Source organism: Trachypithecus francoisi, unplaced genomic scaffold (genome assembly GCF_009764315.1).
Source record: "Trachypithecus francoisi isolate TF-2019V2 unplaced genomic scaffold, Tfra_2.0 Lachesis_group19, whole genome shotgun sequence".
NCBI lineage: Eukaryota > Metazoa > Chordata > Mammalia > Primates > Cercopithecidae > Trachypithecus > Trachypithecus francoisi.
The window spans coordinates 27,833,211-27,854,229 of NW_022681464.1; the positions used below are offsets into that span (position 1 = coordinate 27,833,211).

General features: G+C 37.1%; 1 protein-coding gene across 2 annotated transcripts in view; it reads left to right on the plus strand.

The window, feature by feature from the left end:
* CDH2 (cadherin 2) overlaps positions 1–21,019 on the plus strand; it is a 228,624-nt gene that overhangs the window by 127,178 nt on the left and 80,427 nt on the right. The window contains exon 1 of one of the 2 annotated variants that reach the window (XM_033178072.1): positions 14,626–14,797. The exons of the other annotated variant lie outside the window; for it this stretch is intronic. Within the exon in view, the coding sequence (XP_033033963.1) occupies positions 14,719–14,797 (79 nt within the window). The 5' untranslated portion in view covers positions 14,626–14,718. Of the gene's footprint in view, positions 1–14,625; positions 14,798–21,019 lie in introns of those variants that run through there. 2 annotated transcript variants of the gene reach the window in all.

Below are 21,019 nucleotides of genomic sequence, written 5' to 3' on the forward strand. Positions count from 1 at the left end.
ATACATATTTTTAAAAATAAAAGTCTGATTTTTCCTTTGTGTAGTCCTTATCAAGACTGAATTATCTTAATGATCATAGATTAAAAGAAATAAGCTTTTGAAAAAGAATCCTCTTGAGCTAAAACTTACGACTATCGTAGGAATTTTCTAGGCTGTACTTCTCCTGTGCAAGAAGAGAGCTTTCAGACATCCCCAGAGGCCTCTCCTTGTCAAGTGGACCATCTGGGGGTGGGAATGGGAGAGCTATTTCAGTGCTAGATGAGTCCCTGCAGAGCAACAAAAGTGAAAAAGACATTATAGCTCCTCCATGCAGCCTGCTGGTTTCCCCTTTAAACATTTTTAAATAGAAAAAAATCTTACTCTGAAATATGGTTAAGTGTTAAGGAAGCACCTTCTTGAAACCTAGAACTGCAGCCCATTAGCTGTGGGATCTGATAAATTGCTTAACCTCTGTGAGTCTTAATTTCCTCATCAGGAAAGGAGGATAATATTTACATTACAGGAATTGTTTTAAGAATGAAATGAATAGAAAGTGACTGCTCTAGTGCCTGAGGCATAGTATTTATTAAATGGCAGCAGCTACTTGTGTGGGTGTAGTAGAGTCAGAAGGGGGTAAAACTGAGGTCCAATTGTATAGTACTAAGGCTTATAACTATATGCTGTCAGCAATACTGAAATATCTGTATTTTAATTTTACCCTATACCATTTAATTAAAAATGGGCTCTATTTATGATGATGTATTGTTGATATTGTTCTCAGTTAGCATTTGCCACAATGATGCTGCATAACAAACCACCTCAGAACTCAGTGGCTTAAAACGACAATCACCCTTCTTGCTCCGCCCGGCATTTGTGAGCTGGGTGGGGTTCAGCTGATCCAGGCTGGCCTTAGATCCACGCCACATATTTGGTCTAGATCTGCTCCACATGCCTTCGTCCTTAATTTGGTGGGTAGGCAGAACATGTTCTTTTGCATGATGGTAGTATAGTCCACGAACAGGCACATTTCAAGCATTTACTGATGTTACATCCACCAGCATCCCAGTGGCCAAAGCAAGACACCTCACCACACTAAACATCAATGAAATGGGAAAGTATATTCTGCCAATAGTGGCAGTAAGTGACTATTGCTATACAATAATCTAAACTATTTAAATGATTATCATCATAATAATTATTAGTTGCATACAGGTTAAATTGCACCAAACATTTCTAACAGCAGTGACTAAGTCTGCAGGATGTGGCTGAGGTGGTTGTTGTGGTGGTTGGTTGTTTTTTGACACCTAATGTGCTTGTGGCCTTGTCCTAGATATTATTCAGTGATGAGTTAATCCATTCACTTTGTTTCCTTATGATCAATATGCCATTCGTGATACACAAATACATATAAGAATTTTAAAGCACATTGGTGCTTCTCTGGTATCATTAACAATCTAGTCTAGCTGAGGATGTTTTCCACCCGTGTTATCAATCTGCTTTATGCGGTCTAAATTTCCCTTCAGTACTACCACAGTGTATATTTGTCCTGTTCATTTCATCTCTGTGTGAAAGATTCCTCTCTCACAGAAGGTAGTGTTTCAGGAGCGTGTTTAGCATTGTAACAGACGAATTGGAAACAGCCGTATAGCAACCATCAGCAGTTATTTTGGTGCACATAGTATATGCCCATAGCATGTTTTTGTGTAGTCATCACAGAGGAAGCTTTTGAAATGCACTCACCTTTGCTAGTTGGATTTGACATTTGCCACTTGTAAGTGCTTATTTCTTCAAACTTTTTCTTTTACCTCCACATGACCCCAAGCAAATCAATCAGAAGCCCTCTGCTTGAAAAGTTTTCCAATAGATGTCATAACACTGGCAGAATCTTTAAAAAATAAAATCACTGTATATTTCTCCAAATGTACAATAACTGGAAGTATCAGTTAGGTTCAGGGAATGAAATAGAGCCTAAAGAGGAGTTTGTGGCTGCTCTAGGTTCATGCTGGAGTGCAGCAAATAGACCCACAAGATTTGTCGTCCTGCTTGCATGTAGATGGTATTATCAGTTTTCTTTTCTTTTCTTTTTTCATGCAGAAGTGGGTGGAGAGGGCTGTTTCAGCTGCCATTGATGAAAATCAAACTCCTAATATCTGATGACAGGCTGCTGTTGCACGCTCTGCTGTTTCTGTTTCAACAGAAATTTCGTTTGTTGTTTCTACTGGCAGTGTTTGCCTGTTCTGAAGTAAAGGCATTGCTGCATTTAGTTAGGGGATCAGCATTCTTTGCTTACATTTAAATTTGTGTCATGGTTATGGTGCTTCAGATTTATTGAAAAGAAACACCTTCATGAAAGCTGGGAAATAGCATTTTGAATAGCATTGTAGTCTTGAAGAAATGCCAACACTTTAATGCCAGTCTCTCGGTACCCACTTTGTATGCTTTGGGAGCATTTGACCCATATCAAATACATACCAAATACAGTTATTCTTTATAACAACCAGAATCATTATTTACCGCCCTTGTGAGGTACATTTTTGCAGAGTTGTTTCTGTATACACATTTAATATAGTAAGATCTCTGCCTATAATTTCAAATGAAAAGCAGATAGGTGAAGCAAAACTGTAATGGAAAAGTTTACTGTAGCTCCCCTCCCTTTTAATATTTAGCATTAAACACTAAATAGAGGTAAAAACATACCACAGTTCAAACTTACCAATAAACCTGGAACTTACCTTGAAACCTAGAACTGCAGCCCATTAGCTGTGGGATCTGATAAATTGCTTAACCTCTGTGAGTCTTAATTGCCGCATCAGGGAAGGAGGATAATATTTTACATTACACGAATTGTTTTAAGAATCAAATGAACAGAAAGTGACCGCTCTAGTGCCTGAGACATTGTATTTATTAAATGGCAGCAGATCCCTGCTAATAAGATCTCTGCCCATACTTTCAAATGAAAAGCAAATAGATGACGCAAAACTGTAATGGAAAAGTTTACTGTAGCTCCCCTCCCTTTTAAAGTTTAGCATTAAATATTAAAACTTTTTTTTTTTTTTTTTTTTTTTGAGACGGAGTCTTGCTCTGCCACCCAGGCTGAAGTACAGTGGCCGGATCTCAGCTCACTGCAAGCTCCGCCTCCCGGGTTTACGCCATTCTCCTGCCTCAGCCTCCCGAGTAGCTGGGACTACAGGCGCCCGCCTCGTCGCCCGGCTAGTTTTTTGTATTTTTAAGTAGAGACAGGGTTTCACCGTATTAGCCAGGATGGTCTCGATCTCCTGACCTCGTGATCCGCCCGTCTCGGCCTCCCAAAGTGCTGGGATTACAGGCTTGAGCCACCGCGTAAAACATTAAATAGAGGTAAAAACATATCACAATTCAAACTTACCAAGGTTTCGTTCTTTTTATGGAAGCAGTCTCTTTATGTCAGTCTCAAATCTTAAGAGATCAGAACTTGAAAGATCAGTTGAACACACTGCTTTTTCCTGCCCTGATACCTACTGAACTGAAATCTAGCACAGCTTTATAGGGCAGGTTGTTTCCTGTGTTTTATTTATTTATTTATTTATTTTTTTGAGACGGAGTCCGACTGTCTCCCAGGCTGGAGTGCAGTGGCCGGATCTCAGCTCACTGCAAGCTCCGCCTCCCGGGTTTACGCCATTCTCTTGCCTCAGCCTCCTGAGTAGCTGGGACTACAGGCGCCTGCCACCTGGCCCGGCTAGTTTTTTGTTTTTTTGTTTTTTTTTAATTTTAATTTTTTATTTTTTAGTAGAGACGGGGTTTCACCGGGTTAGCCAGGATGGTCTCGATCTCCTGACCTTGTGATCCGCCCGTCTCGGCCTCCCAAAGTGCTGGGATTACAGGCTTGAGCCACCGCACCCGGCCGTTTCCTGTGTTTTAAAAGGATAAAATCGTAAGTACTGCTGTCTGTTGGCTGAGTGCTTGACACGCCAAACATAACCTCTGTCCTGAAGATATCTTCAGATGTAAAATGAAGAGTGTTTTGATATTTTTTCTTGCTTAGCCTTGAATATTGAGGGCCAAGACTTTCTATGATAGATATCTAACTTTAATCAGTATCTCATTTCTTCTTGACTTCTAGCAAGCTTCTAGGTATTTAAATCTCTTGGTGCTTTTTTGTAACTTGTTGCTTCTCTACAGCTAAAAAGTCACTTCCTATGGAAGTGACGGTAATTTGTTTGTGAACCGCCTGGAGCCTGGCAGATCACAAAGCTGTAGAAGATCTGAAGTGTAAAGGAGTCCCTCTAGGAATCACATCAAATACATCCATTTGGTTTTCAGCACATCCCAGTAATGTATGATTCTTGAAATTCATAGAATATTTCTTTTCCACCTCTCCACTAGATTTCACAAAGGTAATATTGCATACCTGCCTTAAGGCTGCTTTAGAGGAAGAAATTTACTTCCAGTTAATCAGTCATGGCTCCTGTCACTTTTATCCATTACTCCAATTGAACATAGGTGAAATCTGAAAAGCAAAATTATGTTTTTGCTTTGAGCAAAGTTCATTAGAAAGTCCACCACATTTTTTAAAGGACTATTTATAAAAGTTAAAATAAGTAGCATATCTAAAAGTCTATAAAATGGCCATTGATTCCATTTACTTATTTAATTGACTAGGCTGAATCTTGACAACTTACATAGATTTTATTCAGGTCTGTGACACAATTTCATAGAAGACTTGTTACGTAGGATGCATTCTATAAATCTGCAGAACATTTTCTCAGCACCGAGTCTTATAACTTAATTTGATTCATAATATATGATTTTTCTCTAAATTATGTGTTATGTTTATATTCTTTCCCACCCAAAGCATCACCTTATGCCAAAAAATGCTTACTTTTTGGGTTTCTGACCACATCTTTGCATTTATTCTAAAGTTTTTATTATAGCATAACTATCAACATTTTAAAAGAAATAATTCTCTGTTTTAATGAGCTCATTAAAATATTCTTCCAATATATTTTTATCCTCCAGATTTTTTCTGAAAGTTCAGTTACCTACTAAGGAAGTTACGTATAAATGTATTGAAGTGCCTACATTTCCTAATAATAAAGATGATCACAAAGTACTAGATAACAATAGCTTTCTTTCTGGTGCTGCTCTGTAATGCACAGTATTTAAATTATTTAGACTGTGAAGACTTTCTGTTTCTCAAATTGTCATTTAAGGGGCAATGGCCATCTTATAGAAAGGAATGCTTGACTCAGTCCCTTTTGGAATGATGCATCAGCTTCATCGCATACTTGACTACCTTAAATAAGGCATCCTTCACAACTCTGATGGAGTGTTTTCTTAATGAGTAGAAATCATAAAGATGAACAGTTACTGTATTCAGTATCATTGTCAGTCCAGTGAGAGTCACTGAGCTGAATGTCTGCAGACTCCAGAACATAACCTGAACTTTACTGTTAATTATTCAGTTCTCTCAATTGTCTTTTTCTGCTTTCTACCTTTATTCATTCAGCAGGCAGATCTCAAGGGCCTGTTTTGTGCCAGGCTGTGAGCTAAGCACCAGAGCTTCTAAAGGAAGCTTTGGTTTAGGAAAATATGTAAACAAGCATGTGAAATTCAGCTTTGAGTGCTATGATGGAAGCATTTAAAGAGTACAGTTGAAGCACGCACATGGGGGAGGGCTTTGTCTGCTGGGGCTTCATAAAGGAAATGACCCTCGAAAGATGAGTAGCCACTGGCCAAGGTGCTTAAGAAAGAGTGTTCCACTCAGATGGGCTAGCATGAGCAAGGCAGAACCCTGAAACTGTTGGATGTGTTCAAACAGAAACTGTAAGCAATTGAATACAATGGAAATGAAGTTCATTAACAAGACCATGATGAGAGAATTGACTTTAGGCTGTGGCCACATTGTTGAAGGACACGTGTAACAGTCAAAGGAGTAGGTCCTTCTTTTCTAACCAATGGAGAGCTATTAATAGATTTAAACCTGATAAGCTTTGAGTTTTACAAAGACTTATTCATCAGCTGTTGGGAGGGTAAATTTGGTGAGTACAACAAGGACAAACTAGCTTAGTTAGGAAGCTGTTACTAGAGGCCTGATAAGAGGTTTAGAGAATCTATGTGCCTGGGAGAAGTGGAGAGGATAGAACCTTTACCCTTAAGGGTAAAGGCTATAGGGCTTGAAGACCAGTTGCATGAAAAGGGACTATAAGATTATCATACTTATGACTGAGGTACTGGTAGATGGTGAGTGGTGTAGGAGAACCCAGGCTCAGAGGAATGTGGATGTTAATTTTTCTTTTTGAATTTGGAATTTGAGGTCTATCCACACAAAAATTTCCTATAGGTACTTAGATCTATTGCTCTGAATTGCAAGAAAGAGTTCTGGGATATACATAATGAATTTAAGTCATAATGAAATATAACGACTGTCATTTATAGAAAATATTCTATGTGCCAGGACCTGTTTACACACACACACACACACACACACAATGTTATATATTAAAATCTTCAGTGTAATTCTAGGAACAAGATATTATCTTCATTTTTTTTTTTTTTGACAAGAAACTAAGGCTTAGAGAAGTTTGAAAACATGTGCAAACTTCCACATCTAATAATTAGCAGGTCCGTCATTGAAGCCAAACATACTGTTAAAATAATGTTCACTGTCTTTTCCACTATTATTTTTAGTAGTGTTTCAGAATGGGAAGCATGGCTATGTATGCACTTCGCATGATACTGAGTAGATAGGCCTGGAATTTGAAAGCCTATGGAAGTGTAATAGCAGAGAATATTGAAATATTTATAGTCTTAATTTTATCTTATTGACCGTAGGAAGCATTGAAAGTTTTTAGCAAGATGATTAGAAAAGGGGAATGGATCAGTGGGAGGGGGTGTGATAGTGCTCTTTTGGATGGAAGTAACAGAACCCATTTTAAGCAAAAGGAATTGTTTACTGGAAGAATATACCAGGAAAACCTTGGAGAAACAATGTAAGGGGTTAACAGGCAAAATGTGAACAGTTTCTAGAATTCCACCTCCAGAGTACAGCCAGCAAATTATTTAGCACAGCTACCAACTGGTCCTTGTCTTTATTTACCTCTGTTCAAACGTCCAAGAGTCTAGCAGGGCGTGGTGGTGCATGCCTGTAATCTTAACACTTTGGGAGGCTGAGGCGGGTGGATCACTTGAGATAAGAAGTTCAAGACCAGCCTGACCAACATGGTGAAAACCCGTCTCTACTAAAAATGTAAAAATCAGCTGGGCATGGTGGCAGGTGCCTGTAATCCCAGCTACTCAGGAGACTGAGGCAGGAAAATCGCCTGAACCTGGGAGGCAGAGGTTGCGGTGAACTGAGATCAGGACACTGCACTGTAGCCTGGGTGGCAGAGCAAAAGCAGGACTCTATCTGGAAAAAAAAAAAAAAATGTCCAAGATTCTGAGAAAGATGAGCCGGAGAAGAGTGGCCCAGCCTGAGGATGGCCACTCACAGCTAAAGCAGTCTGCTGTAATCATTCACTTGTAACATAGCATCTCCAGCTCCTTTAGGTCTTTTGTTCAACTCTTGACCTTAGAAAATCATTTTCTTCCATCTTTACTTGTTAACTCAGAATGAGACTTTTCAAAGATGATGATAATAAGAATAGTGCTGGTGGGGAATTTATTTCAAGAGGAAAAACCATAAAGTTTGGAGTGAAATTAGTTGTAATGGAAGAAAACTCAGTGCCATCAGCTGTTAGAGGTCTAGTTTAAGTCCCCTTAAAGCTCATAAGTCCCCATCAACTACTTCAAATCAAACCTGTTTATATATATTTTTATTTATTTATTTATTTCAGTAGTTTTTAGGGTACAGGTGGTTTTTAGTTATATGGATAAGTTCTTTAGTGGTGATTTCTGAGATTTTGGTGTACCTGTCACTCAAGCAGTGTACACTGTATCCAATGTGTAGCCTTTTATCCTTCACCCACCTCCCACCCTTCCCCCAGAGTCCCCAAATTCCTTTATATTAATATTATTCTTATGTCTTTGTATCCTCATAGCTTAGCTCCTGCTTATAAGTGAGAACATATGATATTTGGTTTTCTATTCCTGAGTTACCTCACTTAGAATAATGGCCTTCAGCTCCATCCAAGTTGCTGCAGAGGCCATTATTTTGTTCCATTTTGTGACTGAGTAATATTCCATGGTGTATATATATCACAGCCAACAAATAGTTGATTTCTTTTTAACCATATGCTGATGATAATTCTTGCTTTAATATTGGCAACAACTGACTGGCAGTGCCAGAAGCAGAAGCAAATCTCTTCTTGACTGATTGAACACAAATAAAGTTGGCAAATATTTTTTTATTATGATCCATATCTTCAGTTTTCAAATACCAACATTATTTCTCCTTAGTTGTAAGGAGCTTTATTCCTTCTACTCCTGTATGAGGCCTAGTTTCCAGCTAGAAGCATTTACTCTGATTTTTATTATTCTTTTTTCTTGCTGGGAAAAGACGAGACCCTGAATTTATAGACTTCAAACAGAAAGAATGCTAACATTCTACTTTTAAATCCTTAATTTCCTGTAGTAACTTGTTCTTATCTATGCAAATCTTGCTTTAATTTTTCATAAACATTGTGTGTGTGTGTGTGTATTTTTATGGTTTCTTTTTTGTTCACTGCAGTATCCCTAGGGCCCCTAACAGTGCCTGGAACATAATAGGTACCCAGTAAGTGCTTGTTGAATGAATGAATAATTTTATAAGATATGTTAAAGTGAGACAACTTGTCTCCTTGTTTTCAACATGAAAATTGGAATAGAATTTATCAAACGTCAAGATTTGTAAATACTTTGGTAGTATAATATCAAGACCATCACCGTAGATACACCAACCGTAATACCATTCTGTAAAGAGTGGATTTAAACATCAGATAGATCACCTTAAATGTCATCTGAGTCAGGTTGATGATGGAATTACTAAAGAACTTTTAAACTGAAATGCTCCTAAAGTAATAAAGCATTATTTCCCTAATTCCAATGCTGTCTTATTGGGTATTTTAAAAGTAGAAAAATGTGTCTGTGAATAAACAAAATAAATGGTTCTAGTTATATAATAATACTAACAATTTTAAGATTCCTATATTTATATTGTTAAAAACATGAAGACTAGAATGTACTAGTAAAATAGAAAAAATACATAGTGTAAATGAAAAGTGCTTATTAGCAGTTTGGCATTTCAGATATACCAATTACAACTTTGATATTTGCTGTTTTTATGGTGATGATTGCCCTCTTAATATATGACTGTTTCTCAGTGATATCTGCAATGGGCATAGTAAAAATTAAGGACTCCTGTTTAAGGGGCTGGGCATTAATTTGTTTATTTCATAAATAAACTATATTTAAATGAAATCAGGGTAAAATTCTTGGGTAATTGGAAATATTTATTGGAATGGTATACTTTTACATATTTACGTTATTGTAGACTATAAAGTTGTTTATAAGGTACAAGAAAATATTTACACTGTAGGAATGTTGCATAGTGGCAGCACTTAGGGAGAACATAAGTCCTCTACAAATTCAGGAGTAGGTATAAAACTGTGTTGAGGCAGGCCCATACTGCCTGCACTGCTTCTTAATTCTGTTAAGAATGATTTGTCTGAAAGAAGGAAGGAATCACTAGGTTAATTCTACCCTAATCTCTTTGAGTCTGCTAACAGTGTTGCGTGCATTGCTGTGGCATTTTTTCCTGTTGTCATGGACACTTATCCATTAAAAACACCATCACCTGCTGACTGTCCATCTTTGCACATTGCCTGGTGAGGCTCGAATGTGATTTTGGGCTTTGATTAAAGTAGAAAGTATTCAGTAGAAATCCATTCTTTTTATTTTATATAAAATGCCATATGTGATTACAATGAGAAAATAATTGAATTCTGTTTGTTTTGTGCTTGTTTTCAGCAAAGTCAAAAACATTTATGTAGCCCTGGTCCCTATGTATACCTTACTTCTAAATAAAATGTTTTTCTCTTCAGAACACCAGTTTTGAAAACATGCCAAGTAAAAGCAATTGTTTGAAGAATGTATCAAATGATAAAGATTTCATTGTTTTCTAAGTTTATAATCTAGTGCTGCTCCTAAGGAAAATATATTTTTATTCATAAAATTACTAATTCATGATTTATGTTTTTACCCTCAATATGTATTCATTGTGGACCCCTCCCCAGTAACTGAAAGCCAGTGTGATTTTTTGAGGAAGCATACCAGGATTTGGAATCACACAGTGATGTTCAAACATTCTTAGTTCCACCACTGTGTCATCCCGGGTCTGGTATTTTATCTCCTTATGACTGGGGAGTTTTTTTATTTCTAAAGTAACATCTACCTTTTAGAGTTGTTCTTAGGATTAAATGAGATGATCTGTGGAGTGTGTCTGGCATAAACACCCAATCAGTGGATCAGAGATCTTTCCATGTGAGAATAATGAACTAGAATACGTGGTATTTGTTGTGCTCTCACTACACTGTGAGTCTCCAGTAAGTTGGGATGGGAGTCACCCATTTGGTATTCTGTGTATAATATTTCTGTTGCACTTAGTAGGGCAATATTTGCTATATAAGGGTTTATAGAATTCTCCATTGAAGCTTGGCTGGACTGTTTTTTCAGCATCTACTTTATATTGTTTGCTCTGCTCTCTGCATCTGATATTTTTCAAGCAGTTGCTATTTTTGCTGCCTATGGATAATTTTGTTCTGAACATTTCTGTTAACAGGAGGTAAACCTAAAGGTTTTTGTGTTGACTGCAGATTGTTGGAACACAATTTTTATCAGGATGCTGACCTAGGAAAATTAACATTGTCTGTTCATGGAATTTTACCTACTTGGAAGTGAGTTAATTACTGATGTGATGGAACTCGCTCCGCTGGCATACAGTTTTTGGAGTTCTGCCATGTCAAGAATTATAATTGGCCTTCTGCTTATATGAAGGCAGTTTTGTATCATTTAAAGTGCTTCATAGCTATAAGTTAGGAGTACTATTATCTTGATCATACAAGAAATCTGGGGTGGTTCTCTTTATTAAGAGCAGTGTTTTAGCCATAAAGTGAGTGTTTAGTACCCCAGCATGCCACACACTTCTTTGGATTCACTCTGAGGCCCTGTGCACAAATGTTCAATCAACTTTTAGTAAGCATCGTTGCCTCCAACTAAACAAATAATTATTCAGTCATCAGTAGCACCGTTTTAAGATATGATCATAATACAAACTATTTGCAAATTTTATTTGTGTTCAGTTAGTCAAAATGAGATTTGCTTCTGGTTTTGGCATTGCCGGTCAGTTGTTGCCAGTATTAAAGCGTGCATTGTCATCAGCATATAGTTAAAAAGAAATAACTATTTGTTGGTTGTCTAATACTCTCTTTTTCTTGAGCCATAAATGTTGACCGACCTTTGCTTTCTTGTGTTTATACTAATCACTGTAAAATATCAAGATCTGTTTTATAAACCACACAGAACTCCAAATTGTGTGGAATTGCCTAACCCTACAACTTTTAAAATTGGAGGAAAATTATCCTTACAAGTTAGTGGTGAGAAGAACTTGACAAAAAAACACACAATACAGACTATGAAATCCTGACTTGGCACTGGTAGAGCAGAAAATAGGTAATTATAACAACCTATAAAGTAAATGTGAGCTAGAAACCTATCGTTATTTATAGTTCATTTGGTCCCTAATAATGGCAGTTTGTTCTGTTTGACAGTTGTAGGACCTAGGTGCAAGTTGCTTAATCTCCCTGAGCCATAATTAATTCATTTATAAAATGGAAATATGAGTTGCTGCCTACTCAGGCTGGAGTTCCAAGGATCAGATATGATCATGTATGCGAAATCAATGAAATATCAATACCAGTCTCCCAAGTCCAAGAGAAGACTGGAACTAGCATGGAAGGAATGCAGCCAATCAGAGAGTTCCTGTGTAGCACCCTGCCCTGAACTCAAACACGGGACATCCTGTGAGTTGTGTATCCTTGCCCTTCCCTATGCCATAGAATCCTGAGGTGTCAGAAATGTGGATTCATGCAAAGGGCTAGGCAGTGTAGGTTATGGACTTGCTAGCTTCCAGTAACTGTTGGAAAGGAGAGAAACGAAGGGACTTTGTATGACATTAGACCCAGTCTGGTGGCAGGGCATTGTTTAAACAAGGAACTAAGAGTATGAAGACACATAAAGGCCGCTGTCCTGTGTACAGTCCCAGAGATGAGATGTGGATCCCTCAATTATCATTAATACATTCAAAGATTTTTAAGCCCACAAGAAATTGCCAAGTCTTCATAGGAGTTCCAGAAGCTGTAAAGTATTTTGCATCCAGTAGGTACTCAAACATTGTTGTGATGACAGTAATTTGCACCAGCAGTTCTGCTCTTAAAAAATTTTAGTTTTGTGAGTTTTACATTTGCAAAAGGTGGTAACAAATTAAAATGTGGTGCAGAGTAAACACACAAATTATCAAAGATCCATGAGTAAAGAAACTAATAAATTCGATAAGGAGAAAACACGAAACAAGGCTGACATCAGTACATTTTTTTAAAATACCTTTTTGAAGAGATGTCTGCGTATAAGATGGCTATCAGATGTCTTCTGTCAATAAGACCAGTAAACAAGATAATCTAAGCTGGAAAATGTTAGATTAGACATGACTTTCTCCCTGAAAGATTTCACTTGATTCCTGGGACTTCAACTGCACAAAAAAAATACATGCATTGGTTTCTATAATTGGACTGGGGAAGCCCCTGCAGAGTAAGGCCTTGGGGTTAGTTTATGAGTCCTTTATACCTAGCACTCAGAATAGGCACATTTCATACACACACACACACACACACACACACCACACACACACACACACACACACACACCTTTTTTTGAGGCAAGGTCGCACTCTGTCACCCAGGCTGGAGTACAGTGGTCCAATCACAGCTCACGGTAGCCTCCACCTCCCAAGCTGAAGCAATCCTCCCACTTCAGCCTCCTGAGTAGCTGGGACTACTCAGGCCATGTACGCCACCATGGCCTGGCTAATTTTTGTATTTTTGGTAGATACAGAGTTTTGCCATGTTGCCCAGGCTGGTTTTGAACTCCCAGGCTCAAGTAATCTGCCTGCTTTAGCCTACCAAATTGCTGAGACTATAGGTGCACCCATTGCACCCAGCCCTCATATATATTTTTAATGCTGAATTAAATCAGCAGTTCTGAAAAAGTCTTTCATGAAACTATTTCCTCCTTGAGATTTAACCTGTTTCTTTTCATCTTTTGCCAAGTCAAGATTCAAAACACTGGCATCCTTTTGGACTCCTTACTTCCCTTCGATCGCTATTTTCTATACCCACATCATATTAGCTACCCATTCTTATGGATTATTTCCTCATCATCTCTTTTTATATGTTTCTTCTTTTGAGATTCCCATTCCCATTACTCTGGCTAGATCTCTAGTTCATGTTCAAACAATAACCTCTTGAGAGCTTTGCGAGCCTTTAGGTTTTCATTTATAATTTCAGCCTGTGTATTTGTTTGGCCCAAAACATTACTCTCACTCAAAAGTGTTTGACACTTGTCTACCAAGTTTTTGTAAGTTTTCCCATATCCAATTTATAGGTTTTTTTTTCTTGTATGAATTTCATATTTTAAGCAGTGGTTAGCTTTGCTTTTCCTTGGAGGTGTCATTGCCTTCTTTCTTCTACTCTGGTTATTTCTGCAACTTACTGGAACTCACTTCTTCCCAGTCTCACGTCTCAGAATCCTAAGGTTCAGCATTGTCTCGAAGTATTCTGTAAGTTATGTTACTGCTTCCGACAATATTCTTATGCTGTACCAAACACCTTAGCATTTGGTGTGAACTAGAAAGTTGATTGTTAAAAGGAGAATGTTTAAAAACAAGACATCTGACCACCCATTGTTAAAGGTAGCTCTACCTTCATGCCGGCAGCCTATCTGAATCCTCAGAAAGTTTCATGGTGTGTAAAAGTCTGGGAGAAGAAGCACTCTTTGAGAATCTTGTATCTACCCATTAGCAAAATTATTTATAGGCATGGTTTGCACTTAGAGCATCTTTCATTTTACATAAAATGTGTTTCTTTATTTATGAGATTTTGTATTTTAACAAGTCTCCCAGATACACTCTTTTTGACATCTAATCTTGGATTCATACCCAATTTAGGATATGAAACCAATTCCCTACAAATCTTGATTATCTTATAAGCACTTTGAGTGCTACTGAGTATGCAAAGCATATATTATTGACTTTTCACCCAAGTTCCTTCTTGAGAAAAAGCTGGGACAGCTATAGATGTTTTTACTTAACAGATTGCTAAATAACAAGTGATGGATTGTTACTAGCTGAGAACACTAGATAGAACACGCATCTAAGACAACCAAAAGGGAGAGATTTTTCCAAACAGAAGTGCTGTTTTACTCCCTTAAAGTTTATTCTTATGTTGTATTTTGTTTTGCAAACAGACAAAAGCACCAGCAGAGCTCAGAAAGGTTTTGTATTGTGCCCAAGGTTGGGGGCAAGAATTTGAAAGGGATCAGTGAATCAGATGTAATAAGGGCTCTGTTTGAGCCACCCAATCTCTGTTTTGCTGACGGTCAGTATTCCAGTTATAAAAAGCTGCATCGGCATTTCCGTCAGCTCAAAAGAACTTTATCCCTGCTTTCATTCTGACATACCTATTATGACTTTGTTCACTAAGCAGAAGGAATTATGGGAAATGGAAACTCAATGGCATGTTTTTATTAAGGCGTTATGTGTGTATCTTCACTGAGAAATTAAAGAACCAAGCAGAATTGTATGTTTTCCTTTCAGGTAACAAAGATTGCCTTATTCATTCCGTATCATGGTGATTTAGTTAACTTGGAAAACAAAGTAGCATAAAATGAGAAGACTTACTTACAAAGTACATTTGATATTTTAAACAAGGAATTTAATGCTTATGTGAATTTCTGTTATCCTAAAATCAAACTAAAACATAATCACAGAAAACTCTACAAATGTATTTTATGGGGATGGGATGGTGATGATCTAAAAAAAGGAAATGTTACAAAAGCTGTATTTCACTCGTCTTTTCTAGAGTTGTAGACTTAGAGAGCTGTACATTTGTATTTCAAAACAAGGGATACATTTTCAAATCTAGCTGTTAATAGTTAGCAACAAACTATATTTGCACCTTTTATTATAGCAGACATTCTTCTGCAAACTGCAGGCAAATTAACATTTACAAGCCTATTTTTTTTGTGTGGTAAAGTTTATATTTTCTGTGATACTCTATTATGTTATATAAATGTCAACTTCAACTTTTAAATTTCTTAACCTAATTTCCCTAATCCCCACTAAGTAGATCTTCATCTTAATTCATATAATTTACTGCAGAAATTCTTAGATACAAGTGTGTCTTCCTTGCTGGTGAAATACTTTCCCCATTCACTTGTATATTTTCAACTCGCTCACAGTGCCTACCTTGTAATGAGACATACATATTTGGCATGGAACGGAAAAAGACAAGAGACTCCCATGCAGCTATGATAAGGACCTTTATACAATGAAAAACATGATTAATATATCTTTAAATTTTAATGCCGAGGTTTCTATCTTCATAAGTCTCTCATTTATTGTAAGTGGAATTAACCTGTATTTAGTTATCTAATAAATGTGATTGGTATTACATATATCTCCTTTTTTATATCTACTTTGAGCTTAGTAAATTTTCCTAAAAATAAAGTTAAACAAGATGAATATGAGTCATCCTTGAATGTTAACATAAAGAAACTTTGAAAGTCTGAAAAATGAAGGTTAACCTCATTAATTTTGTAAAAATTCACCAAACATCAAGGGGTTTGAAAACACCTAGAAAAACAATTAAGACATGCAGCAAAGTTGCCTGTTTTAAATTCTAAACTGTAGTCCGTGAAAAGAATTATCAAAAGGTAGTACGTATATGTAAAATAGGCTAGTAAAGCAAATGACTCTGAACCTGAGAGAAAGAATGCTACTCACTGGAAACCAAAACTTGGAGTGGAATGTCTGTGTATGGCCATTTCGATAAGAAAACTGAATAAAGAATGAGTTTATTTTGTTAGAAACTTTCAAAAAGACACTATGTCATGTAAGGTTAAAGAAGAGCCTTTTCTGGTTTGCTTGCCACGTAACTCCTAAGGAACTTCATAGGTCTTCAGTTAATCTTTCCTGAGGAGCATTGATCCTACCAAAAAGATAAACTCGAGAGAAATAATGGATTGTGTCCTTATTTGTCTTGAAAGTTGAATTTTATTTTCCAGAGTTACACCTGTTTTGTATTCCTTATTAGGTCAAAAAACTCTTTTAAAGAATGGTGCTCTAAACAGTTTTCCCTTTACCATTTGACATCCGTTACTTTTACAGGGAATGAGACATAGAATTTGAAACTTGAAGTACGAATAGTATTGTTTGAACTTCAAGGATTTATACTCATTGTGACACCTTAGTGTTGAAATGACTGAAATCTGTTTCATACAAAAAAGGCAACTGGTCTATTCTAGGGAGTTGTGTTTCAAAAGCCTGAGTTTCGTTTTTGTTTTTCTTGTTGTTGTTTTCTTTTTGTGATGACATACAAACTTTAGCAAAATAAAAGCACCTAGATTATAAATTAAAATTCATTAAGGCCTATGTAATTTTTTAATGTATTGGAAGGAAGAATGACAACCGAATAATTACTGTGATTTTTTATTTGCAGCACTTGCTGCTCTTTCATCTATAGTTACCTGGAATGTGATATTTGGATTTTAAATTTTCTTTGGGATATATAGCTGTTTAAAAACCAGAAAAAAAAAATTAAAATAATTTTATCCCTGTAGGTGTTCTCCTTTGCTTTTTGCCTTAGAAAAACCATTGTATTTTTCATAATGACTGCTCAACATGAACAAAAACAAACAGAACGTGAGCACAACTTTCACTGGTGATATTCACTCGGGTAGTTGTTAAGATATCAAATTTTAGACTATTGCGTATGCATAGTTTTAGTGATGTACGAGATATTAGCAGAGCAGTCATCTAGTGAGAGTCCTCCGTATTACAGCTGAAGAAATGAAGATCCAAAGCTGTTGAGAGATTATTATCAGTGCAACCACAACCACAACTGGGTTTACTGGCTTTTAGTTCATTGCTCTTTTAATTTTTTTGCACCAAACTGGAAAGAATTGATAAAAAATGATTATCAATGTAATTTCTTGCAATTTAAAGAAAAGTATACTATATCAGACTAATCGAGGGTATGGTTCAATTGAGTATAAAATGATAGTGGCTTATTGAAGATTACTTGCAAAATACGTAAGATTATCGTTGGCCTTTTTAATACAAGCATGTTTTTTTTAGTATCTTAGCATTTATTAATAATTCATCTCATTAGATAGTGAAGTTACTTCTGTACTGTACTCCAAATTAAAGTGCATGTTTAGTGCCTCTGTTGGCTGGACTATAATTTATACAAGGCATGACTGTTACATAATGAATCTGATTTTTCTGTGTGACTTGTGGAATCAATCCTATTTCTTTATAATCACATCTTGTATATTACATTGTGTATTTTTGAATGATGCCTGTGTTTCAAAAGTGCCACTGATGGTCTTTCTCATATTAATATGTCAGACCCACGGGATCAGAAAATGGGGAAATTCTAAGCTTTTGTACAAAACTGACAACGGAATTTAAATTTTAACACTTAATATTGCTGTCAGATATGTCTGTTCCACACACATATACTTACATACACATAGACACAGAGAGAGCCCCTAAATTCAGTGAACCACTCATGTGCATCGGTAATTAGATCTTTAGTTTGTGCCTCTGTCGACATTTTCCCTTTCAGACTAATGGATTTCAGCCTACCTAGAGACTGTTTTCCCAATAAAAGACATTAGTCCATAAAAATCCCTCCCTACAAAAATAATATGTCCTAAAACCTTGCCAAACAAATTGGTCCTTGAAAAAATACTTCCCAAATACTCATTAACAAAGACATTGAGGGAGGAACTGCTGTGCTGATCCAGACACCACCCTTTCTCTATGTATTGATACCTCTGTGAATGTGCCATCACTGCCTGGCATTCACACCCCTGTTTATGCCGAAGCTGCCACCTTTTGTCTATACCCTACTGGGATTATGTTTATTCTTTGGTGCTCAGATCAGAAGCCACCTGCTACTTCCATTGTCTCTTCAGTTATTTCCCTGTCTCCCTTGAAATGTAATTATTAAGCACGTTAGTTTTGCCCATTATGTTATTTATTTTTAAGCCATTTCCCCCTAAATTTAAACTCTTAGAGATAAGGGACCTTGCCATGTCCATCTGTATGTTCACCGTAAATGGTAGATTAGGAATCATGTAGTTCATTTTCATTGAGTGTGGGGAAGTTCAACAAGAAACGGAAATTTTCCTCTGTGCTAAATTTGAATGGGTGCCTCCCAGGATGCCCCAAAGAGCTTCCGGCATCAGTGCCACCCACCACTTTTCAGTGTGACCAGGAAACTTACGCCCTGTGACCTTTTGTTTTGCTACTTGTAAAGGTGGGAAACCGTTGTCTAAACAGCAATTTTTTTTTTTTTTTATACTTTTAAGTTCTAGGGTACATGTGCACAATGTGCAGGTTTGTTACGTATGTATACTTGTGCCATGTTGGTGTGCTGCACCCATTAATTCGTCATTTACATTAGGTATATCTCCTAATGCTATCCCTCCCTCCTCCTCGCTCTCCACAATAGGCCCCGATGTGTGATGTTCCCCTTCCTGTGTCCAAGTGATCTCATTGTTCAATTCCCACCTATGAGTGAGAACATGTAGTGTCTGGTTTTCTGTTCCTGTGTTAGTTTGCTGAGAATGATGGTTTCCAGTTGCATTCAGGTCCCTACAAAGGACACGAACTTATCCTTTTTTATGGCTGCATAGTATTCCATGGTGTATATGTGCCACATTTTCTTAATTCAATCTGTCACTGATGGACATTTGGGTTGATTCCAAGTCTTTGCTATTGTGAATAGTGCCGCAATAAACATACATGTGCATGTGTCTTTATAGCAGCATGATTTATAATCCTTTGGGTATATACCCAGTAATGGGATGGCTGGGTCAAATGGTATTTCTAGTTCTAGATCCTTGAGGAATTGCCACACTGTTTTCCACAATGGTTGAACTAGTTTACAGTCCCACCAACAGTGTAAAAGTGTTCCTATTTCTCCACATCCTCTCCAGCACCTGTTGTTTCCTGACTTTTTGATGATCACCATTCTAACTGGTGTGAGATGGTATCTCATTGTGGTTTTGGCAAATAATTTTTTTAAAAGTACTTAAAAGTATTTGAATCATTGTACATGATATCCAAAGGAGATATTTTATCACAAACATTCTGAACCTCATGACTTAGAAACAGTAGTAATGAGAATAATATTTGATTACTTATTCTGTTCAGAGTATAGTACTGTATGCTACACTTTTATATCAGATAGATGAATTCACACATATGTAAAAAACAAGTTAATGTAATATTGTTCCCAGTGCTGTTGCGTATGAGGAAGTGGGTACAATCTTTACCTTTGTTCTTGAACGTTTTCTTATGTGTCATTCAACACATTCGCCTTGAAGCAGGGTTATAATCGATGGTTCAGATGCTGAGCCCACAGATTTCTTTGTGCCTAGTCCCCAGTTTTGAGTGGACATAATACATTTATGAGTGAACCCTGGCTCAACACCAGACTGTTGTTGTTGGCATTGTATATTAATATTACTGGGAAGCTAGTTGGAATTTAGTTCATTATTTGTGCAAGTTTTCAAATTTGTTTGAGAAGGAGTGTGGTACACAGTGAGAGTTCAGACTGTAGGAGTGATCTGGGGCATCTCGGCCATAGCTACATGTTATGGTTAGCAGACCAATAACTACACTGCAACATCAAAACGCTTTTATCTGCCACTTCTCCATCTGTTTAGATTTTATTGAAGAGCGTACTATACTGCACCCCTCCCCCTGTGAAGCTGATTATTCACATCACTCATTTCCAGAAAAACCAGCTGAAAAATAAAACAAGATCTCATGTTCGTTTCATTCATTATCTGATTTGATGACAAGTCAGCTCTGATCACCCATTGAATACTTAAAGAAAAAGGAAGAAAGTTGGAAAAACTAAGGAAAAATAACTTTAGCTATAAAATCTATAAAAGACAAAAATGAGCCTAATCTCTTTTTTTTTTAACCTGGATTTCATCTCCTGCCTGTTTTTCCAAGTTCTCTTGATTCCCCTCTTCCACTGTTCTTTCCTCTTCCTTCTCGTCCGTTGTCCAGTATTTCAAATATACAAACAAGGCCCTGAAGCAGGACCCAATTTAGCTTGTTGGAGGAATCACAAGAAAACATATGTAACTGTAGAGACCCAATGAGCTAGGAGAAGAGTAAAGAAGGATGAGGTTAAAGGGCCAGGGCCTTTGTTAAGGATTTTGTTCTGTGTGTAGTAGGAACAACACACAGAACACGATGCTTTTGAGCACGATCCAGTTTGTTTTTCAAAGGCCACTGTAGATGTTGTGAAGAGTGGAAGTAGGAGATCAGTTAGAACCTTCTCTCTATGACTTATGCTGGATAATGACTGAAGGTAAGATGTTAGCTGTGGAGGTGATGAGAATTGGTCCTATTGATGATATATTTTGGAAATGGAGCTGTTAGAACTTGCAAATGGATTACACTTTGGTAAGACAAGAGTTAAACTCAACTCTTAGATTTGTAGTCTGAGCATTTGGGTGGAGGGTGAAACTACAGTGGAGTTGGTTGTACAGGAGGAGGGTGAACCCAGAGTTGGCTTTCACATCTCTATAGTTTGAGTTGCTTGTTAGATTTCCAAGTGGAGATGGCAAGCGGGCAGTTACATATAGGAGTCTAGATCTCATTGCAGTGGTCACGGTTTAGACATACATATTCAAGATTCATCTTAGTACAGGTGGTTTTTAAAACCTTAAGATTGTTTGAAATTACCTAGGATGAAAATGTGGATCAGGGAAGGTCATGATCTAAACC